Source organism: Semicossyphus pulcher, unplaced genomic scaffold, assembly GCF_022749685.1.
Source record: "Semicossyphus pulcher isolate SPU_LCO1_2020_fin unplaced genomic scaffold, fSemPul1.0.p SCAF_12, whole genome shotgun sequence".
Lineage (NCBI taxonomy): Eukaryota > Metazoa > Chordata > Actinopteri > Labriformes > Labridae > Semicossyphus > Semicossyphus pulcher.
The window spans coordinates 16,481,749-16,506,505 of NW_027211626.1; the positions used below are offsets into that span (position 1 = coordinate 16,481,749).

The 24,757-nt window shown below is 43.5% G+C and overlaps 1 protein-coding gene across 7 annotated transcripts in view; it reads right to left on the minus strand.

The window, feature by feature from the left end:
- The window catches only part of ehbp1 (EH domain binding protein 1), a 157,150-nt gene that overhangs the window by 8,077 nt on the left and 124,316 nt on the right, over nt 1-24,757 (minus strand). For all 7 annotated transcript variants that reach the window (XM_069658238.1, XM_069658235.1, XM_069658240.1 and 4 more), the window contains 2 exons: nt 2,966-3,065; nt 1,843-1,916 (listed from right to left, as the gene is read on the minus strand). In XM_069658238.1, the coding sequence (XP_069514339.1) occupies nt 1,843-1,916; nt 2,966-3,065 (174 nt within the window). The remainder of the gene's footprint in view (nt 1-1,842; nt 1,917-2,965; nt 3,066-24,757) is intronic.

The window sequence follows — 24,757 nt, forward strand, 5'->3', positions numbered from 1 at the left end:
TGCGTGCAGGTGTATCTCAGTGATGTGTGTTTTTTCCTCTCAGCTCGGACTCACAGTGCTTCACTCTCTCTCTCTGTGTCACCGACTGGCCAACCAAATCAGCAATTACTCGCACGCTCGACCATCGCTCAATGGAGCTGCCCATGCACCAAATAAGAGCTGGGGAGATGGTCGACGCGCGCGCACACACACACACACGCATATAAAAAGGTAGGCACACAGGTGGACACACAAACACACCTGTGAGATGTAAACACGCAGATGCAGACGAACAGACCAACAGATCCTCTCTCTCTCTCTCACACACACACACACACACACTCACAGCTCTCTCCCCAGCAGCTCAGAACTATCTGTAGCGGTAACAGAAAGGTAGAGCCTGTGAATGTTAAGTGCCTCCCTTAGGGAGGAAAATAAGGCCGGCTGATAAGTTAGTCAGCTGCAAATCCAACAAGTCCACATGAAGGCAGAGGGGAGCGCGGTGACACGACACACACCACCTCTCCACCTCACCTCACACACTATCTCTGCTCTCTCACCTCCAAACACACACACGCATACACACACACAAATGGCTGAGCAGGCAGATGCATGATACACATCCAAAGTATAAAGAAATATGCACTCACAAAAGCACCAGGAGACACACACAGACTAACATACACCTGAAAGAAGATAAAACACACACACACTCACACAGTAAACAAACAAACAAACAAAACAAAAACACGATCACGAACAGAAAGCAGAGAAACATCGGCATATGAAGCAGAAAGACTGAAATCTTGTGGACACGCTGCAGCTCGATAAATATAAATAAATAAAATGGCCGGGCGCAGACAGAGGAAATCAACCTGGACGCGGGCAGCGTGGCGCCGTCTGCAGCTGCTGCTTGGCTACGCATGTCCGGGCCCCCTCCGCCTCTTCACCCCCTCCTGCCCGGCCCACCTCCTTTCTTGCTAATTACAATTGATTTATTATGGACCAGGTAGCTTATCAGGTGCCCGGCGAAATTACAATGGGTGTCCGAAGGCTGCGAGGAGAAAGAGGGTGGGAGTAGGGAGGGTGGGGGTGGTCAATGTCGAATGGCAAAATCAATTAGCATTGATTGGCAAAAGGTTCATTTTGCCAAAGAGGACGCAGTCGAAGGGGATTAAACTTCCCTGGCCCCCTGACAACTTTGATACGGCACAATGGCTGCTTTTCTGGCTGCGGTATAGTTAACAAGCTTTCAATAATATAACCACTTTTTTTCCCTCTTTTTAACCTCGCAAACCGTCTCCGAATGCGGCTGCAGCTAGATTTCAAATCAGGCATCGGCTAGTCGGGGTCTAGCTAGGAATGAGATAGCATTGATCAAGTATCAGGGAGTGAAATCCCTCGCAAGCTCGCATCTTAATCCTCATCAAGATGCCGACGCAGAATTCAAATCACCCTGCTTTAGGCCCTCGATGAAGGCTGGACAAAACGCAAGGAAAGAAAAGGACTTATGAAAACAATACGAGATGAGGCGCTTTGAAGCATCCTGGCAGTCGCTTCATCTTGACTTCGTCGCCAGAAATAAACCACAACTTCTGCTGTTTGTCGTCTCTAGTAGCAGCTTTAAAAACATTATTGGACTCAAAAAATATGACCTGATTTCTAAATTAGGGACAGCCCTCGGGAAGATTTAGGTGCCAGTCGGGACAATTGGTTAATTTAAGTTGAAGATGTTTGTCCAAAGTTAAGAGAATTTTACAAGCAAGATGAGTTACAGGACAAACGACGCATCTCTACAGCCTGACACCTGCAGACGCCATATTAAACCCAAGAACCTCTCTCGTGTGTGTGTGCGCGTCTTACCCTCGATGGCCAGCATGGCTCTCAGCTCTCTGTTCAGCAGTTCGAAGCGTCTCTCCAGATCGTGCTCTTTCTCCCTGTGGCAAGTTAGAAAGCGAGCGAGAGAGAGAGAGAGAGAGAGAGAGAGAGGGGAAAAAACACACACAGAACAAAGTTCATCAATATGTTAATGACTAAATCATTAAGCACTTAAAGAAACCTGCAATAAACATCGATTCAGCTACTCGGCTGAACCTTCTCCAGCTTCGCATTAATCTACTGCACATAACTGATACACATGCTGCGCTCGCACAGCCCTGGGTGAATGTGTGTTTAAGGAAAGAGAAGGGGATAAAAAGAGGAAGGAAAGACGCAGGAAAACAGAGAAAGAAAAAGACAATGTATATCTAAGGAGATAGCATGTGTGTGCGTGGTCTGCATGTGTGCATATATGGGTGAATGTGGTGTGTCAGTGTGTGTGTGCAGCACAAATTGAATTCTTTCCTCTTTCAGCCATATTAAAAAATGAGCTTATTCGGTCCCTAATAGAATTTGTCCTTCACAGGCGCCTTTTCTCTTCGCCTCCACAAAGAGAGAACAGAAAGGGCTAATAATCAGCCCTTCTGTCAATTGCCCACTTTAAAAGCCTCCCCTTTCCCACGATATAATGTGATTATGAATACTTCAATCTCTCCTCCACTCGCACACTTTGAAATCCCAACAGCCGCAAATGAAGGAAAAAAAAGGCAGCGTGTGTGTGTGGCCGTATGTGTGTGTGTGTGTATCTCCACCTGTCGCAGCTGACCACATACAAAGAGACTAGCGATAGAGTGATGATCGCCACATTTCTATCGATTTCATATCCCCGTCCGCATGTAAATCAATGAGCGGATAGACAGAGGGGGTGAATGGAGTGGAAGGCGCACTCCCGCCCCGCGTGGCTTCAACGAGTTTGATCTGAACGCTTGAACAGAAGTGTGACGATTCAAGGTTTTTAATGCGGCCCAGTGCACGGAAAATAAAGGAAGTAACAGGGGTCATATATCGTCTACCTCACTTTAGTAGTTAAACAAACAGGGCATTGTTGGTGTAACATTAAAGGTCTCTGTCAGAATAGAAAGGTGAGATGAATAGGTAAGATACGTACAGCAGAGAGAGCTGGTTCTGTCTCCTGATGAGTGCGTTCTTCTTGTTGACCAGCATGAACCACTCCTGCATCATGGCCTCCTCCTCCTCCTTGTTGTTGCCTGTAAACACACACAGGAAACAAGCAATTACACACATGATAGTGTATTAATGTCCATTATGATGTTCCTTGCATCCTTTAAAGACAGATATACAGTAACAGCAGAGTGAGCCTGACAGATGAAAGGTCATTTCCCACCATCGTCTGTGAATAACAGAATTAGAGCATACAGTGTATACGAGGCACACGCACATGAAAGAGATGATGCAGATAAACGACTCAGTTAAGTCTTTTTGCCACCGCAGAGTCGCCATGTCCACCAGATATTTATGTGTGTGTGTGTGAATACACCACTCGCTTATGGTCCTCGTGTAAACATTCACACACACCACGTCTTCACAACGTCAATACGGCTTCAACCGGGCCGGGATTAACTTGGCGATTACCGTCGTGTGCCTTTACAGAGTGGAGCCTCTCTCACTGTAGGGCAATACATATCCCACCAATCACTCAGCAGGGCCTTCAGAAGAAAAAAACACGTCTGTGGCACTCTGCGACGCTTAGCGTAATACCTGCTCGACACACGGGGAGCTAGCAAGGCTCAGATGCATGGTTAATGTAAGCTTCGCCCACGCCTGGGGCTAAAGCTCTGTGCTGTAACTTACTTACAGGGTACAATGGGATGGCAACAACTGATAGGGAGCGTTTGAGTTTGACCTAAAAGAGGGAATCAATCCACGGACATCAAATGGCTAGAATAATAATAATATAAAATTGTACTTTTAGTGATTTGAACACAGCTCATTAAGAGGTAATTTCACAATCTAAACGACCACCATCAAAAGTGTTTATTCACCAACAAATTCAGCAGATTCTGACACAAAACATCAGCTAAATCTAAATTATTAAAGTTTCCAGAGGTGTTTTTTTGCAAAGGTTCATATAGAAATTTACCCTGATATAAATACAGGCAGTAGTTTTGCCTTTAATTGGACCTTTAAAGTAAATTTATGACATTTTAGCATACTTACAACTTGTTACACCACCATTTTTTCCCCTAGCTTAATGTTAATGAAGACTGACATTTACTTAATACTTGATGTTTTGTCTTTATGCCTTCCTAGAACTAGGGGAATAAGATAAGGTAAGATAGAACTTTATTAATCCTGAAGGAAATTATAATGCCAGATAGCTCCAAAAAATACAGTACAAATAAGAGAACTACAAAAACAACTCAAATATCAGTGAAAATATAAAGTGTATGAACAAATATGGGAATGGGATTTGGTGCAGACTTGTAGCTGCCCTCATATGAAAGGTGCCGTCTCTTTGCTGCATAATATTGGTCTGTTGAACGTCTAGCAGCAACGTGCAAATTGATAAGCATTATTGCCCGTTTATGCGACTTTTGATCCACTCTTCCATCTTATCAAGTATCTGTCTGACTAAATGGATATGCATGTGTGCTTTTTTATTATTTGTTTGGCTTTTGCCTTTATTTATAGGACAGCTGAAGAGAGACAGTAGACGTAGGGGAGTGGAGGATGACATGCACCAAATGATCATCAGACCAGGATTCAAACCTGCGATCCGTGCGTCGAGGACTGTAGCCTCTATACATGGGGCGCCTGCTTTACACACTTAGCTAAACCACAAACCTAGTAACCATTTGTGATTATGATCTGTTTAAGAACCCCAAAAATCTTTTCCAATTTAGATCACATGTAGTTAAAGTAGCAGCATAAGGAAATTAAACGACAGCTGATTAGAGAGTCTAAAACTGACAAACATGTCTTTTCAGATTTATAAAGAATTAAAGGACAAGCAGCAGTAAATACCTGTTACAGGATGTAGATACATGTCAGTGTTCATGTGTGTCAAGGCTGGCGTGTAGACTGTAAAAAACATCAGATGAGGTGTTTTTGTTTTGATCTTTTCAGCCTGTTTTTCTTTCTCTCTGTCGTCGTCGTGTGAATAAACTCAGCTGTGGTCAGTTCACTCAGCACCGTTAAATGTCTAGAATTGGGATGTGAGCTTTGTGGCACAGGAGGCCATTTAAACAGCAGCGGCAGCATTAATCTGACACTCAGTGCGTCTGCGAAGAGAAGAAATGGATGAAAACAGAGGACGCCAGATGAAAGATCGTCTTAGGGCTTATGTTATTATCTCTCGCTGGTTTTTTTCTCCCTTTCTCAAGAGGGAGGTTTAATAGCTGGGAAGCTACGACAGGCATCATAACAGAATTACCACTAAGAAGACGTTTCATACCACTTACAGTATTTATTAATTGGGAGCCCTCTGAATAATAATGAAGGCTCTGGCACGCTGTAGCAAAGGAAGAAAGAAATGTGTGCCAAGATTTGAGGTTTTAAAATGTGATTATTTTCTACATTAAATTTGTGTTATTGTGTGGAAAATGTTGCTTTTACACTTAATCGATTCACACCAGTGATGCAGTGTTTTAAACTCAGTATTCTCAAAGGTTTGGTGCTTCGAATGTGATCACAATCTGCTGCAAACCGAGAGAAATCTTCATTTAAACACACACAAACGCTCATTGCAGAGGAGAGGGAGGATAGAAGTATTGGGCCGCTGCGTCATTGACGACAAAAGGCAGGCACGTGGATGTGTGCGCGGACACCGGTGAGCGTGTGGACATTTGTGATACTCTGAGCCAGCAGATGTATGTAATTTCATTTAGGAGGGTGGAGCGGGGAGGGGGGGGAGCGAGAGAGAGAGAGTGAAAAAAAAAAAAAAAAGAACGAGCGAATGAAAGAAAGCTTCAGGATTTAGCGGAATCGGGGGCTCGTGGATTACTGTAGTCAACTTTGAAACGGACGACACTCGGAGGAGGGATAAAGCCGGCGCTGACAGGTCATTGTGCTGCCTCGAAGTCAAATAAAACAAGCAAATAATAATGGCAAATATTAAGCTCCTGTGACATTGTGGCGAGGCGGGCTGGAAGACGAGGAGGGATTATAAAGCTATATCCCCCACCGCTACCCAGCCAGCAGCTAGCAGCCAACCACCAGCCGCATTTTATGAAAGGGAGGGAGGGGAGGCGGAGGGAGGGAGAGGAAGGAGAAGAGAAGAGGCGAGGCGAGGGAGAAAGGCACGGAGGTCAGAGGAAAGGTAAAGGAGGTAGGAGAGGGAGGAAAGGGTGGAAGGAAGGAGAAAGGGAGAGATGAGGGTGGAACGGAGGGGGAAATGGTGAATGTGGAGGTGATGACTTGAGGAGGCAGGTGAGAGATATCAAAGCGCAGAAGACTCGACAGCTGCCCAGAATCCTCCTCCCTTGTTGACCTCTGACCTCCAGATACTACCTGAGTCTTGGAGAGAGGGGCTCAATTAAATCAAGTCACATTTAAAGGGTCAAACTTTGACACAAGACCAGGTAAATAAGGAGGAACGTCTTGATCAATGAGTACTAGACAACAGAGACAGAGCACCTATTTTCCTAAAACATTTAGTCACTGTTCTGTAATGAGCCCGCCCACCGATCGGCATATGTTAAGAGTGACAACAGAAGAGAAAAAGCTGGTGAACGTTGTCTTGTATGAAGACAAATGGTGTAAATATCCCTGGCAGCCACCACTGACACTGTGTCTGTGAATCCAGCCTTGGCTCCGAGAAGCTGTGGATCCATGCTGGCTCTCTGGGGGCCATCTTGGATCAAAGCATCTGGCGCTTTGGCAGGTTGCATTCTGGGTCTTGTTGCTTGCCTTACACGCCATTTCTCGGTGCTCAACACAGAGCAGGGCAGAGCAAAAAAAAAAAACAGGCCAGAATCTAGCGAGACCGAGGCAGCAAGTTTGGCACGGGTACAACGTTTGATCAGGACATCAAAGGATTAGTGAAATATGTCTGATGGAGATACACAGGGCTTCCCTTCCTACAGTAAACTTTATCGTCATTAATATCATGTCTGCTGTTACCTCAGCTATCAATGTGGCTGCGATGGTGAGAAGCACGCAAGATACAATCAACTTAAACACACACACAAGGCAGAGATACAACTGATACACACATCCCGACAACCCCTCTATCTGATTGCCTGTCTCCCCCGTCTCTTGTTTCACTCTCTCTGTCTCACACACACAAACACCGACGGGATACAATGACACGAGCTGCCGTGTGTGTGTGTGTGTGGAGGAAGACGAATGTTATCCTTCAGGTATGAGGAAAGGCTGGTTAGCAAGGGTCAGCGTGTGTTTGTATGCAACCATTTGATAGACAGAGAGGGAGAGAGAAATGAAGCAGAGAAACAGAGAGGAGGAAAGGCGGGGTGAAAAGACCTCTATAGCCAAATAAGATTAAGATAGCTATCTGGGCCACTGTTCCATTCAGTGTAGATAGGAATAATGAAACCCACCCTGAGGTGGTCAAACTGCTGCTGCTGGTGGCCTGCGCTGGGTTTTAATTACGTGTGTGATGCTACTATGCTTGGTCTCAGGAAGTAGTTTTTAGTGAGTAAATGTAAAATAAACACTTGATTATATTTTCATTGGACTGAAAGGTTTTATTTATATAATTTCCCACATTTTGATGTCATCTCACAAAGGAACATGCAGGGACTTGGGAATCTGTAAAGCAGATAAGAACCTCCGTTCACAGACACAGTTTTTATGCTAATGCTACAAGAGTTTGATAGTGTCCAACTTTATCCGTCTTCGTAGCTCAGTGACTAAAGACTTGGTTGCAGTAAGGCTGCAATAATTGACCATTTCGTTATTTATTTGTGGTCAGTTATTTGTTTACTTAAAGACCAGCTACAGTCATGTTTTAAGACAAATAAATGCTCTGCTTGAAGTAATAAATTGTGTCAGATATGCCAGAATACATTTAATTACCTTGTAAAAATCCTCCAGAGGCATTTCCTCCTTCTCCCTCATTAAAAATTCCCCAATCTGCATAGTCCCCGCTCACTATGTGCCACGTCTGTCCTTTTGTAAAATTACAGCTGAAAACAAAACACGTCTCTGCCATCGTTTAGTGGCACCTTGTTGAAACTAGCTTGAAATGTAGTAATTAGCAGTAGTAATGTTAACGTTAGTAGTCAGTAGTGACGGTTACTGCTGTCTCGCGCATCACCGAAGTAGTTGCCATAGGTTGCACATAATGATAAGCATAGCGTCACCCCGTCCATTGACGGGATGGGCTCCTTAGGTTTGTGACATCACAAACCCTGCCAATCTGAAAACGTGTTGTTCAGCCTGTCCTTGGTACACTGCAGTTTAAAAGCAGACAGGCCCAGCCATGGAGATGACTGCTTATGTCGTCCCTGATATGTCTGGAGATGTTTACAAGGTTAAAAACTTGATTTTCACTAGAGGGGGTCTTTAATCTTTGTAATGATGAATTTTCAGGAAATGGTGAAAAAGGCCGAGGTGACGTCTTCAGTTTGTTCGTTGTATCTGAGCAACAGACAAAAGTTATTCAATTTTACAGTTATATCAAACAGAATCCTGACTTTTGATAGGCTGAAAATAGCAAATATGCAGTTTTGCTAATAAAACATTCAGGTTAAGAACATCAACTGATAACAATGTTTTCTCTCCAACAACTATTAAATAAATTGACTAATTGCTTTAGTGCTAAGTTGAAGGCGTCAACAAATTACCACCATTAGACCCTCTGGCCTCTTAAGAAGTACAGGTTTCTGTAGAACGCACCCTGTATAAGCAGGAAATCCTACACTCGTCTTCTCTAAAGAAACTTCTCTTTGCCTTGAAGGAGGAAGCTTGGATTACAAAAAGGAAATGAATGAGACACAAAGAGAAAAACATTAAAAAGCTGTGATCACAGCACGTTCATCTCATTTCTTATCCCACCATTTTGCCATTTAATCCAATAGCTGCTAATCCAATTTGTCTATCGGACATGTAAAAAGGCGGGGAGGAGGAGAACGGAGGAGGAGGAGGGAAAAGGGAGGAGATAGAGCCAAACTTCTCCTCTGTGTCCAAGTCACTGTCTGAATCGCGGTTTATTTAGGGACGAGCCGCACTTGTGCCTCTCCCATCGTTCTCTCCATCCGACCGCCGGGCCCGTCTGATATCAGCGGGGATCGGGGAAGATGAAAGCCAAAGACGCATGAAAGGAAATGAGAAAAGAAGGAATAAAAAGAACAGGATGAACATTGTTTCCTGTGATTAGGTAAGAGCTCGTTAAAAGGCTGTCACTGCAGAGATGTGAATATGCATGACAGGGGCCGGCCCTAATCAGAGAGGTCTGCGGCGGGGACCAGAAGGGGGGGGGGGGGGTTGTGCGTAAGTAGCCTACTGAAGACTTGATTTAATTAACGGGAGTCGAGGAAGGAGACACAGAGAGACTGAGAGTGGAGCTTGTAAGCAAGAAAGGTTAGGGTGCTCACAAACGCAGCATTAATCCTGCATTAGTGGTGTTTCTTTAATGGCGGAGGAGATTCTCAGGTACGGCAAAATCAGTCAAACCAAACTTTAAGTACATCCTTTCAGATTTGACAGGTTACTCTCTTCCCTCAGAATTTTAAGTTATCTTTATTATATATTAACATATTCTAAGTGAAACAGTTGCAGCAATTTCAAAATCAGCAACATTACAACACTTCTGATGTGTAAGAATCAACCCCCCAATCTGCTCCACGTTGCACATGTGCTTCCTCCTGCTCTCTGCTTCTCTATTCTGCTCTCCACTGGAGTGGTGCTGAGGGCTATTTCTTCCAGGGAGGCTTGTACGAGGCCTTTTTAGCCGCCCTCAATGGCACAATGGTCCCAGCGTATAGAGCAGATTCCTGCTTTATTGAACCTGTGTATAATGTCTGCTGAATGGAACACATTAACCGATTCACGCTCACCTCTCCCCCCCTCCCTCCCTCCCCCTGATAGAAAAAGTAAAATAAGAAAAAAATGAAAGAGAGAGACTCACACTGAGGCACAAAGAGTGCCTTTTCCACCGGTGTCATTTGTCAACCACTGCTTGCTTTACAAGTTACAAAAGAGGCGGAGGCAGGGGAGAGAGCGGGGGAAGCAGGAGTGGGGTGTGACGGAGAGTTTGAGGGTTCAGAAGGGATCAATTATGTCTTTTTCATAATCATAAGAGGGGCTGCGTAATTATTTGTTTCTAATAACAACGTGTATTTACAGTGGGAGTTAATCTATCAGGTTACATCCACACTTTTACGTTTCTGTTTCTACGTTGCCTAAAGTCCACACAGGCTTTTACAAACCTATAACATGGACACTTAATGAAAACGCCATTGATCCTGTGTTTGTTTGAAAAGTCTGAAACTTGACACCAAAGTCTGCTGCCTGATCAGGTCTGATGAGCCAAGACGTGTCCTTCCTATTTCTGTTACTTTATGTAACTGTTGCACTTCAGGATCAGTCATCAGAAGTCTCTCGTTCTTCTTTTCTACAAACTTTACTTGACTTGTATTTTCTTAATCAATTTTGAATCATTATTATTTAGCGTCATAGAATTTTCTGCTACTAAGCAACCAATAGCAGAGCAGACTATCTGCTTCTTATTCACTGGAATGGTCATGTGATCGGGTATGTTCAGGCTGTCAGTGAATGTGTGAAAAAACACTTGACGCTGCGATGCACACTCTGACTCCAGCTTGAGGTTAGGTTTAGATTGTCTGGTTCAATATACAGTATATACTGTATAAAACATGCCCTGTCTTGTGATTTATGCTGGTGTTTCCATATTTAACTAAGCACATAATCGGTCCCAAGAGCTGCAAATAACCATTAAGAATGTAAATCATGGTTTCATTGCTAACAAAGGATATTGAAGGAAAACTAATTAAACTTAATGGAACATTTTGTTCAGTTTAAATAGTTGCAAATACATTAACTATCAATGCTTCCTCATTTTTATGAAACATTTTATTGGAGCAGCATTACCTGTCTCTCATATAGCAGTTACTTTGCACATCAGCAGACTGTAACTTATTTAATTAGAGACTGAGTTGGACAAACGACTTGTATTTTTGTGTTAAGTATATTTTTAGTTTTGGGCTAAAAGTTTATTTCCGACAGAGACCTATGATAATTATAATCTGAAGTGATGCTACATAATTGTATCATTGCAGCTCGGATCAGGAGCTCTGCTTCAAGAGGAGACGAACTAAGCACCGCTGCCAAAGCCTCTTTTAATGAGCAGGAGCGTGAACATACGCAGCACCTATCATGTCACTGTTTGAGCATTTGTGTTCAGAGACCATGTTAAACACAGACCATCAGTTTGTCCTGCTAATATGTTTCCTCCTCTCATCCTCCTTGCTCTTAAACACACACACACACACACACACACACACACACACCTTTCCGCTCTTCTCCGCCTGCTCAGCTACACACACACACACACACCCTTGGGCAAACACATTTGACCTCAGAGCTAACAGTAGACCAACCTCCAGACATCGCTCATTCCTCCACCTCAGAGGTTAAGAGGAGGTGGGGGCTCGGGCAAACAGAGTTCATATAATAGACTCACTCTGGAGATGAAATGTTCATATTAGGGGTCCTCGCTTTGCACACACACACACGCACACGCACACACACTCTGTTTCTGCTTGTACAGAGGCGTGAAGAGTGTGTTTGCTTAAGAGAAGTCATTCATGCTGCTTTCGCTTTTATTCACACACTAATTTAGCTCCTCTCCTCTTCCAACTCTCTCAGCCCTCTGATTTTAATTGTCCGTTTAAATGTGTTTATGACTTAAACTTGTTAAGTTATTATTAATGTTATTCTTTAATTGACTGTTAAATAAAAGGGACTAAAAATTGAGTCCGATGAGCACAGAACAAATTACATTTCTGGAGTATTTTTCTGTTTGTCTACCAAAAGCAGCCAAGCTGTGACAATCACACAAATACAATCCTCCTCAAACCCCCCTCCATCTCCTCCTCTCCCTCCCTCCCTCTCTCGCCCCACTCCATCAAATTGTGTTTTTGCCACAAATCAATAAACATTATCAGAGAGTGGCAGACTATGGGCTGGTGGAGGCAGCCTCTGTCTGTTAAAGCCCAGACCGCCCTGTCTCTATCACAGCCTGGGCGAGGAGGCCAGGAGGAAACAGAAGAGAGACACACACAAGAAAGGTAGAAGAGTCAACAAACGCGCGCACACAAAAAAGGCAAGTAACAAGGAGTTTTAGTAAACATAAGATGGGAGCAGAATAGATACAGGCAGAACGCAGACATGCTCCATGATCAGACAGCGAGGCTTTGATGCATGCACGGTGCTTCGGGGAGCGATTTCTCACATACAGAAACACAAACAGTAGAAAACTATCAGAGTGAGCCGACTGGAAAAGAAAAGAGCAGCAGTGAAGCATTAAGGTGTTTAACAATAATCCAACAGCGGAGCGCGGGCTGCTTTGACCATGCCACTCAACGTCAATAAGAAATTAAAAGAGAAAAATCGATGCCTTTAAACACTCCCTAACCCATTAAAGCTGCTGTATCAGCGCTCTTACTTGTCAGCTCGTTTTAGCTGTAGCGTCAGAGAGTCCTCGCTCCCTCAGAACCATTTACCCCAGCTCTAAATAAGATGATTTTCAACCTGTCCCCACTTAGCTTAGGGCTGGAAAAGGAAAATCAGGGGGCCTGCCATACAACCATTTCTCAATTACCATTCTCATTATTGTCACCCGTGTTCATTACTGCTATTATCATCCTCCCTTTTCTGTCACACCCCCACACTTTAGGCTAGCTCACGCCGTTGTGTCTGTCGTGTTGGATGAAGAAAAGCAGGAGAGCGGCGGTATCGAGAGCTTTTTGCGAGGCCAGAGCACTTCAGGTAATTAATATAGCAAGAGGGGGCAGATGAGAGGAGACGGAGAATATGTGAGTGTGTGAACGCCCTGTGTGTGTTTTTCCTGAAATGCCTGATTGGGGAGCTCACCTGCCGATACCCCCTAAAAGGTATTTCATTAGCGAGCCTTTTACCATACAAGCAGAGGAACAAAGCCTCGGTTACGCCTGTCTCCACTCCAACTCAACGGGGCCCTCCAGGACGCCTGTAGCTGTGTGGGAAGAGCAAAGAAGAGTGGAGGAGCAGAGAGGAGAGGCTATCCCCGTTCATAATCTCATGACAAAAGGCAAAAAGGCATCATCCTATTAACAGCGTGATCTTCACCAGCTCATGCTAGCTCCTTTCCACAGGGGGCTCTCTCTTATTATGAAGGTGAGTGGGTGATAGGGAGCGGGAGAGGAGCCCGGCGCCTCCCTATTAGCCCTGGGACAAGAGTAGGTGTGGAGGGGGAGAGGAGCGAGGAGAGACCCCATGCTAGGGTCTTGCTTGGTGCCTTTTTCTATTCTTCAGAATGAGAGCCTGTGCTTGGACCTTTGGGGGCTGCCTTCTATTAGTGATACAACACAAAGTAGGAGAGGGTCTTCAATCAACCGCCTCAACACCAGCGGTGATGCTCAGAGGGGAAAACATCTCCAGCTCCACCTCTGGAGCCGATTCACATTACTCCTCAGCACCACCACAGCTGCTAACATGTGAGGGAGCAGTCATCAAGGGAAGGCTTACTTTAAACATGATGAGAGCTGCAGGTTAACATCATCTCCAAGCATTTTGTATTAGCACTGTTTGTCAAAAATGGTCGATAAATAATCCTCCGTGTTGTGCACATTTAAATAAATGTCTGTTAAGTCACTGTCTATCACCGAATGAGGTAACACAATGGTGATTGAGCCTATGGCCCACTGATGAAAGCCTTTGCAGTATTACAGACTGGCTGTCTGTGGCTGCTTTTTCGGTCTCTGCAAGTGTTGCGAGTAAACAGTAATCTACTTCGGCTGAACAAACAAAGAAAAGATGGATGACTACAGATACAACTTCAAAAATAAGTGAAAATCCAAAGAAAAAGAAACAAATTTGACGCTCAGATGAAGCAAACAGTCTGAAAAGGAAAGTGACCGTCAGCGAGTTACAACCGGAGCCAACCGTGCACAGCAGTGTGTGCTCCTGCAATTACCGTTTATTGCCATAGGTGCCGCCAAAGAGAATGAAACTGAGATCTACAGAATCTTGAGATTACAACTTTAATAAATATGCTTTGTACTGAAGGAACTTGTTATTTGGGGAATTAATTATTGTACAAAACTGGTTGTTTGAGCTCAGCTTTATAACTTTGTAAAAGCATGTTTAGACACATTTCCCTGCTGATTGAATCTGTGGAAATGCTGCCACAAGTTGTGGCTTCTTTTTAACGGCTCAAATAGCTGCTAGAGTTTGTTGTTTAAAGGGTGTGGTAAAAGTTTTCCATTAAGTTAGGTGTCCAACAGCAGTACTGCCAAAACAGTCGGTGTGTGCATGAGAGAGAGAGAGGCAGAGAAAGAGAGAGAGAGGGGGGAGAGGGAGACCAGTGAGAGGAAGAAAGATTAGTCTGTTTTTCTATTTGAGTGTTTTGTCTTCTGCTCAGCGGGGATGCTTGCCTCTAGCCTCAGGTTACACAGGGGAATTGTGGGGGGAAAAAGTGGCCTGAGCTGTGTTTGTGACTGACAGCAGTGCCAGACTTGTTGTTAGCTGCAGAAAGTGCGACTTTCATGCCTTCTTTTTGTAACGCAGCTCTAGGTGCGATATTAAATAAACGCACAATCCACAGAGAAATACACACAGAAATGCCGAGTTGTACTAGGAAAGTGAGCCAATCTGGACTTCTATAAACTTTATTAGCAACGCAACACTAACCAATCATTTTATCTCTGTGCTAGCAAACCACAAGACGGAAAAATGTGGAGGAAATGAGGTAAAGCTGCACATTGGTTGGATGTCATGAAGCTAATGTATGACTGAACAGTCTCCCCAGGGATATAACGCTAGAAGAAACCAGTGGCTAATGTTTTTTATCTGAAATACCTGAGCACTGTGATCAGAATTTGACCGTCTGATCTGCATTCAGGCACATAAATAAATGTTCTTCCACAAGGAAACTCTCCCACTTAGCATATACTTTTCTTTTGTTAGTGTACAGTAGCTTACATGCTAAGTTTACAAAGAAAGAAAAAGGCTAATTAGCTGAGGCTAATTTTAAGTGCTTTATCAGTAAACTTACCTACATTTATAAATAATTCTTTCTAGTTTTGGGTGGTTTTAGGTGTCTTAATTCTGAATTCAATTTACCACTAATGAAATATCAAGAAAGTTTGCTTATGATCAGGACACCTCAAAGAGAGGGGGGAAAAGAGCATAAAGCAGGTGGAGGGACAAGTCTTCAGAGTAATGCAGCAAATGTGCAGAAGAGGAGCAGGTACACACTTTCATTCACATAAATGAGCAAATTTATGGATAAATTAAACCTTGTTTTGCTGCGTGACTTCCCACTACTGCACAGCACGCACGCTCACCTGCATAAAAGTGAGATTTAGCTAATTTAGTTCGATAGTAAGAACTTTGAGGGACCTTTAAAGGTGTGTCAGAGTACAGATACCGAAGAGATGCACTCCTTCCAACTCCACCAGCTTACAACCTGCTACACACACACACATATTCACACACACCTCCTCTCATCATCATCATCGTCCTCCATTCTCCTCTGTAGCCCAGTAAAAAAGCCTGTGATGACCTGGGTGTGTAGCTTATTAACCTCCCCATCAGTTCTTATCAGCCAATGAATAGCCCAGTCATCTGCCCCCCCCCCCTCCTCCTGAATCTAAGGGCGAAAAATTTCTCCTCACGTCAGGGCTATAATTCAATCCACACACAAATCATTTAAGGTGTGCACGCGCCTCACACACACACACACACACACACACACACACACGCGCGCACAGGGACGGGGATCAGTGGGAACATTTTGTCAACCTTGGTTCTGGTGGGCTTCCAAGACTGGCGTGGACCAGATGTTACTGAAATTATCAACAATTGGAGGAAACAACAGAAGGGGTGTGCGTGGTTGTGTGTGTGTGTGTGTGTGTGTGTGTGTGTGTGAGGGCCAGAATAAATTAATGGCTGATTTCTCCCCTTGCTTTGATGGCATTAAGAGCCCTCTTCTTCTCAATGTGCCGCGTTAAATGCTTTTCTCTCCTTCTCTCTTTCCCTCCGTCTCTCTCTTCTTTCTTTTTTTTTTTTTTTTGACAAGCAGGGCCACCCAGCAGAAAGCAACTGATGCAAAACGCCGGAGTAATCCCCCCCTCCATCCACTGCCGCCACAGCCACCGCCACCGCCACCACCACCACCCCTCCCGCTATCTTTAGTCTTTGACACAGTGGCCATTATCTGTGGGATTTAGTTAAACCAAACCTTCATGTATTTGTTAGGCCCTGGGTTCGTTTTCTCCTCTGACTGCTCTGCTCGAGTGTGGCCGGGCTGGGAGGGAGTTTTTTTTTTTACATAATCAGTACAGCTAGCAGCAGAAACATGAAGAGGGGGCCATCTGTGCTCAGAACGTTAAATATCTTAAAGTCCGAGGTGAAATGTGTGAGATTTGTTTTGATCGCTGCAAAAACACTGAAGAGACACACGTACAGATTTAATTGTGGCAGCTTTTTTACATTTATTCTTAAGACTAAAATGCTTCAGTCACATTTTACCCTTTATGGTTTTAGTCAACGACAACTCAAAACATTTTAGTCCAGCTTTAGTCAATAAATAATCACATTTTAGTCAAAATGTTTTCTCTTTTTTAACTTATTCAATGCTGCAGGTTCAATCGGCTGTAAAGACCTTTCATTCGTCCTTTCATTTACTGTTTACAGACGATGTTCGATGGGTAATATAGATCCTCAGGTGAGGTTATGTGTATTTGGGAACTTCTGGAACGTAACGTTAAGTGTGTAAAGCCACAGATCGAAGCTGTGCACTGACAGTAGACCATGCTGCACATTCCTCTCTTGCCTAATTTGCAGCAGCAGCATTGGTTTTTACTGTTACAACTTTTTATACATTCATCATCGCTTCTCATTTAAACAGTCTGACTGAAGCAGACAGTGGGTGATCGCTCCTTTTTGTGCAGAAGAAGCGTCAAATTACGTGTAAAACGCCCCTTTTTCTGTGAGCGCATTTTAGTCCCGTCTCGTCTGTATCTATTTTTAGCTTGTTAACGTCTCGTCTTCTCGTTAATTTTCGTTAACGAAATTAACACTGCACAAGTTCTTAAAGAAACTTCAAGCTCAAACAACAATATAATTTTTTTTTTTCATTGAAACGTAAAAATTCAGTCTCACAGGAAACCAGGATAAACATCCTGAAATGTTTCTTGACATTTTCATGCACCCTGTTACATGAAAGGTAAAAAATTACTAAAAATCAACACAAGCCAAAAAGGGTTTGACGATTTAACGAATTCACGAATTCACGATTTCTAACCTTTCAATAATCTAAGTTTAATCGCCTCATAGCTGTGGATATCTAGTGTATGAATCCTATGATATTTAACTAAAAATAGCAATAAGCAGTGGACTGGGGAAAAAAGCTGCCCTTGTCATACTGTAATTAATCAAAACAAACACAGTCAGCACATAAAACAAAACGTTACATACTTGTGTATCAGATACAGTAATGGGAAAATGCATCAAAATATATTACATTGTCCAGTTAGCTGAAATAAAGCATTGTCAGTGCTATTTATAGCAACTAAACTGAGCCTGTCTTTATTTCCCGATGTGACTACTTTCTACAACCATCATCTATAAAACCATGCTAAGCTCCGAGGCCTTCCTCTCTGCCACATGCAGCCACAGAGCTAAAAGCAGTGTTGTGGAATCACTGTTGAAATGTGCAGATAAGCCGGGGCTCGGTGGGGCTAAGCTAAGGTTAAGCCAGGTGGTTTAGCTCCCTGAGTATGTGTTTACACACACACTGAGGTGTGAACCATTTGGGGAGCTTAGAGGGGCGGAGAAACACGAGTTGATTTAGCGCTAGTGTAAACCTGGGTACCTGTTGATGGTGTTAATTAGGACAGCTTAAAACAAACGTCGGAGTAGTATCTGTGGGGCTGCTGATTTAAGGCAGGAGTCAGATTTTACATCCTTCAGGGGAATACACACTTGGAGAGTTGGGCTATGATATTGCTGTATTTTTTAACTGTCAAGTACCTCCACCATGCGTTAAATGCTACTTTATTCTTTAATAAGATATTTCATGATTTGAATCAAAATGTTTCCAATTTTAAATGAAGGCATCGTTCTTGTACAGCTTGAGTCTAAGTCTAAGTCTAAGTCTTCCACAGGTTTTGTAGAAATGTTTTAATATCTCTGAGGTATTGTTTCGATATGAAGACACATTTCTGTATTGCAAACATTCTTCATATTAAATTCGATAAATTATTACATTTTTAAACCTCATTTAAACTTTTACATTTTGTGTAATAAATTTGTATTTCAGATTTATGATTCAAAAATGTGATTTTTTATACCTTCACAAATCCCTCGTATGTAAAAACCTTTTGTACAAGAAACAGGTTTAAGATTTTGAGTGGTACAGAAAGTAAATGTCATTTATAAAAAAGCTTTCAATAAGAGTCCACGTGCAAGTTGAGCTAATAATAAAGCAGCACATTTGTATTTGTTAATGAATGGGGGAGAATTTCTGAATGAAAAATGTCAATATGTGTCAGAAAGCAGTGATAACCCCGAGTGGAGGACCCCCTCCCAACCTGCTGACAGACAGCTGCAACCTTTTTAGCATAAGTGGCTCCGCCTGCTCCATTAGCAAAGAGAAGGAGGAGGGTGTGTGTGTGTGTGTGTGTGTGTGTGTGTGTGTGTGAGAGAGGAGGAAGGGGGGGCAGCTGGACCCCCCCTGGGGTGGATGTTAGAACAAATTTGAGGGGTGTCATATTACACGCCTTGTGACAAGAGGCAGAGGGGAGGTGAACGATGATGAATTTGCTTGATGAATTAATCTGTGGGGCAGTAATGGCTCTGCTAACAACATTAGTCATCCTTCTTACATCTCTGTGCTGTGACTCTCTAGTTATTCCCACCGTCACTCTCTGTTACACAATCATTGCATGCTTTACTTCATTTTTACTCCCTGTTTGTCTCCACTTCCTCTCAGGGCAGAAGCTTTGTCCTTTCCATTCACTATAGTAATTAAATATATATTTGGGGGAAGAATCACACAAATTTAAAATCTTTAGCGGTAAAGCAAAAAGAATTAAGTCCTTGGTTTGTTTAATATACTCTCTAATGTGTTTGTAAATGTGTTAAATACCCGCTGACACCTTTCAATTAGAAACAGCATTACATTACACTAACAGCCGGCTGTTACTGCCACTGGCTCAAGCCTGGATTCAATACACAAATGCAAAATTGCTGTGTTTAAATAGATATTTAAATGGAAATGTATTGGGTAAGACAGCTGTTGGTATTTGTAGCCTGGAGTGCTCATTACAATGGGAAATGGGGAGGAGTGTGTATGGGGGGGTGATGACAACGGTAGCATGGCGAGCAGCTGTGTTAGCAAGTGAATGGTGTAATTACTGGCCAAACCTCTGTCATTAACCTGCATTGTGGAGCGCCACCGCGGCCGTTACCATAAGAAAGACTTGATTAATTGACTGCAAGGTTGAAATTCAATTATGTCGTTGGGCTGCAGTTTGTTAACTAAATAATAACAAAGAAAAATAATATCTCTGGTGGATCTGAGCGACATTTTTATTTTAACTTCCTAAGAGATGAAGCAGGATAAAGATAATACAGAAAATGTAAGTAGAGGTGTGGCAGCATAGGTGGATTGATCTGTGACAGCTTCACTTTAAACCAACAAATTAACCTTTAAGATAAATTGACATAAACACTGTGGCTCTGGTTTATTTAATTGTCTACATCACTGTGTGTTTTTTTTAAGAGAGTGTGTAGCTGATTATTTTCATACACACACAGACTGTACGCTCAGTGTGTTTGTTAATGTGCGACTTGTGTATTCAGTGCTTGCATATGTGTGTGTGCCTGTGTTTGTATGTGACGATGTGTTTGGCAGCTTGCGGCGTGGTTTGTTGGCCCGGCTGCTGCATGGGGTCTCAGGCAGAGAGGCGGCTGATGAAAGCATTGGCGGGATGCTCCAATAAAGAGCAGATTATCATAAGCGGCCATTGTCCACCTCCCAATTCTCTCCATCAAACCCCCTCCTCCACTTACTCACCCCTCTGCTGAAAATGTTAATCGGCCCTATCGCTGGCAGGCTGAGGAAAAGGAGGAGCCCAGTCGGTGCAACTTTAACTGATGGAGAGGAAATGTGGAATCATTACATCAGCGAGGAGAAAATTAAAGACAGACAAAAAGGATCGACTACAATAATTCCTCCACCACTTTACAAACTGCTGCACTGCCTTCCCAAAATATCTCACCCCCACCCGTCCCTCCCGTTGACTCCATCCACCCAGCTCGTTTTATCTGAAGATTCTCAGACAATGCCTGGAGGATCCCGTTCCCTAATCTTCCTAAAAATCCCTCTTTCATCCCCACTGTTAAAGAATGTATGAAAGGCTGACACCGAGCTGGAGAAAAGAAGAGAGAGAGAGGGGGGGGGGAGTAGCGGTGCACATCTGGGAGTGCGGGTGGTGTCACTGTGCTGGACTGAAGGGGGGGGGGCAGAAAGCACGGGGGAGGCAGGAGCGTTTGTGCAGAGTCCTTGCAAGTTGACTAATTAAATTGTTTTGCTGCTCAAACATTCAAATGGCCGAGGAGATTAAGGGCATGAGCGGGGATGGGAGTGTATATGTGTGTGTGTGTGTGTGTGTGTGTGTGTGTGGGGGGGGGGGGGTGTTAATCTGTGTTCTGACCCAGTTGAACCTTAGAGTCACACACACATTTTCACACAAAACAAAAAAGCTCAAATCCTTTGTTTTGTCCCCTCAAAGGCAAGAAAAAGGCAATGGGTTTTAAAAGGAGTGATCCCCAGATTTCTCTTCTTCCCCATAGGGGAGGAACGCTGCATTTGCTCCTGAAGTGAATTCAAGATGACCACAAACACATTCCTCTGCGCTCCGATACAAAACCCTCTGATTGAAAGTGAGTGCTCTTTTTGTATCCCGGACAACAACAACAACAAGAAAATGACCAAAGGCTCCAGAAAGGGAGCGCATCTCCTCTTGGCCGAGTCTATCTCTGTCGCCATGAGCTTAGCTTACGAATTGGGTGATTATGGATAAACAATAGTCGCAATCTCTCTGCTCAACAATCACAATTCACACAGAGGACAAGCCGCCAGCACGGCCCGTGTTTATTCTCAGGTCTACCTTTAAGATTCAGAGGGAGAGCCGCGTTTGAAGCTTAAAGTTACTTGATTTTTCACTTCTTAATTTCACACCGAGTAAACAAAACAGAGGTTGTAAAATGTGGCACCTGAACAACAAACCGCCACAGCCTCTCTCCCTCCATCTTTCAGCCTGTGAACTGGGGAGGGTATTATAGTCTAAACACTTTTTCTTCTGTCAGTGCTGAAAGATTAGACTGGTTATCCCATTAAAGTTGGTAAAATGCCATTCTTGTGTCTTTAAGCTCTCGTATAGGAGGTCAAGATGAGTCTGCCTGCGCTTACAAGGCGGGCACGGATGTAATCTGCCCAAAGTTACAATAATTAATGTTAAGCTTCTTCAGCAATACGTTTGTGAAAGAACTGGCCCTGATAATATACTTAAAGCTGCACACGCTGTTTGTGTTGCTGCAACAAGACAAGGCAGGGCTTGATGTGCATGCGTATGCGTGTGTGTGTGCGAGAGTCCCTATGCCTCTCACGTCGCTCAGCTTAAATCTTTAGTCAAACTATAAGCTGATGCTGCCACAATGCTGGATTAGGACGACAGGCCTGGGAAGAAGAGTGAGAGGCCGGCTCACTTGATGTTAAGGAAATATAAACGTAACACGCGCACTCAGGAAATGATGGAGGATCAGGGGGAACGTGAACACGGCTTTAAAAAGGAGGAGGAGGAGAAATTCAATAGCAAGCACATTTAAAAATATGAGGGTACTACTTCTTCAGCATGCATGCAAGGGTATAAACTAATGTTATGTAAGTGAAGAGAGAGATTCCTGCATGTACTGTTAAAGGGGCAGGTGTAAATATAACAGAGTAGTGATCTTGCATCACATAATCCCTGATAAACAAAGGAAACAAAACAATTATTGAATCAAAATGTGTCTGCAGGTTTCAGGGTGAGTTTGATTTGGAGCCACAGGTTGACATCCTGCGATCCTCCACTGCAGCCCTTTCTAAACGTGCAGCTATTGACAGTCCGCTCTGTCCCTGTCCTCCGATACTGAGGGGGATAGGCTGCATGTGTAAAGTACATTAAGCTCTTGCTGGATCCCTCCTTGTGCCATTCTCCTCTCGTCGACTCGCAGACACAAAGGCAGATTAGAGGAGCGCGCGCCATAAAAACCCCGTGTCAATCTTATCGGCGTCAAGTGCAATTTTTAAACATATGTTAATCTGGGAGAGCTAAAACTCATTCTCTCCTCTCTCTGCTTGTTTATCTCTTATCAAATGCGCAGTAGGTGAGAGGCAGCTTTGCGCGGCGGCTAAGTGCCATTATTTGGATAATTGCGTCCATTGTTGCAGGTTATATAGCTATTTGAAATGGGAGGTGTGTGTAAATAGGTGCAGGGGGCCAGGTAGGGGGTGGTGGAGATATATTCAAACAGGGGCCAGGGGATTTTCTGCGAAGGCTACATGACGCATTTGAATGCTTCTTCACAACTGAAGCAGGATTTTCAATAAGGAGTGTCTGATAGTTTTTTTTGTCTAACAATACCTTTAGAAAACTAACAAAGCCAAGGTCAGAGGCAGAACATGAATGGGTAGAAACACAGTAACGATGAATGGTTGGTTAATTCTGATGGAGATTTGCATGGTTCTAAAAGACATTTTTAAGGAGCAATTTGCCCCTAAAAAAAGCCACTGTCAGTCAAAGCTGGTGTTCTCTGTAATCGATAGAAGCAATAATATTTTAAATTGGCACCATAGCTGTGGAGGAAGTACAAACAGCTCGTGGTTTTGCCCATTCTACATTCCTACAACACCCAGCGTGCTTTGCGCCCCTCCCTCTGAAAGGAACGGCCCAGCAAAAGACGCTGGAGTGAAATACTACTGTTTTCCAGTCAAGGACATTGATCGCTGCAGGCAATGGCTCAGAGCGGTACAGAATCCGAAATACGACGAGAATATACCGGTGGATTGTCTAATAAATCTTCAGGTCTGCAATCTACATTTCAAACCTGATGATTTTGAACGAGACACGACATCTGAGGCGGGCGTCCTAGATTGAGGAAGTGTAGTTAAGCGAGCTCCCTGGCCTCCACCAGGTGACGCGTTTTACGTAGTCTGGCAGAGGTTTTCCAGGGCCCATTGGAGAAGCGGATAGCGTCCTCCAAAGGCACAGAGCCAAATTGCATTTTTTCCCAACATAATGGAATTAGCTCCCCATTATAGCATGATAGGACTGAGGTTGGAACTGGCCCTTTAAAGATGCCATCTGAGGTTCTAGCCATTTCTTCTGTGAAAGCTCACGTGTAACTTCAACAAAGTTATATGTTATACCTCATGTAGAAAAGTTAGACATGCTGTAAAATCCCAGTCATAATGAATAATGTGTAATTAATACACAGGCAAATTCTTCTTATATAATCAATAAACTCGTATAAATATATTTGCTCTGTTGCAGGAGGTGAACGTTCTCCTAATGTTGCATGTGTGAAGGACAGTGCTCCCAGTGGTGCAAGAATAACAAGTTCATTAGTCGAGGGGGGGCGCCGCAGGAATTCAAATTCCCCCCCGGCCCGGGCCTGGCCTCTGATTGGCTGGCTGCGTCGGCATGGCGAGACTCATTAGAGCCCAGCAGTAATTAAGAGTTGTTAGAAAGTGAATTCTCCAACCGCAGATTAGAAAATTAAACTATTTACTGATTACATATTAATAGAAGACAACAATGGCGCTTGCCATAAGCTTGGAAGGCAACCAAGGAATAAATCTGTGTACTTAATTACCATAAACAATGGGGGCATAGAAATGGAGTTTTATGCACACTCCCTCCTGTAATGTGTCTGATATCAGAAGACACTTGACAATTCTTGTTCAATTATCTCTATTATTTAATGTGCTGTGAACTGCCTCTGAGTAAATAAATTAACCACCCCAATTACTTGGGATTCATCTGGGGAGGGCCGCCGCGTAATAGAAAATGCTGCATTGTGCCCAAACCGGGGGTAGAGAGGGGGGATGGAGAGGAGATGTGTGTAAAAAGGAGGGAGAGCAGGGGTGAGAGAAAGGAGATAGAAATAAAGATTCACAGGAAGAGAGCGAATAAAACGTGATGCAGAGAAGCAGAAGTGGTTTGAGAATAAAAGCCTGACACAGAGAAAGAAAGATAAAAAGAAAAGAAAAAAATAACAGGATAAGTTTCTTTAAAAAGGAAGACTTTGGCAAACACTAAAAAAAGAGCAGAATGACAAACTCTACTTGTGGAAGAAAGGATCAAAAAGGTTGAGGGAACGACAAAGCAAAAGCATGTGATATCAAAGAGGGGAATATTGAGGAGCAGCAGAGCACAGTGGATCTTCCCAGGCTTTCTGCTGCTGGAGCAGAGAGATGAACAATCAGTCATGGGTCAGTCGGTCTGTCTGTTCACATCTGCCCATCAGTCCTGCAGAGCTGTGAGCTACAACAGCACCACTCACACTGGGCTCACCCAAACTTACCTTAAGAGGTCTGAATCATATGATCATATGCACTGCTGTGACATCTACCCTGCTCAGAGAGCCTTTTCACCGTGTATGAACAAACTGCACAGAGTTCTGGGGATAATTACATTCATACACA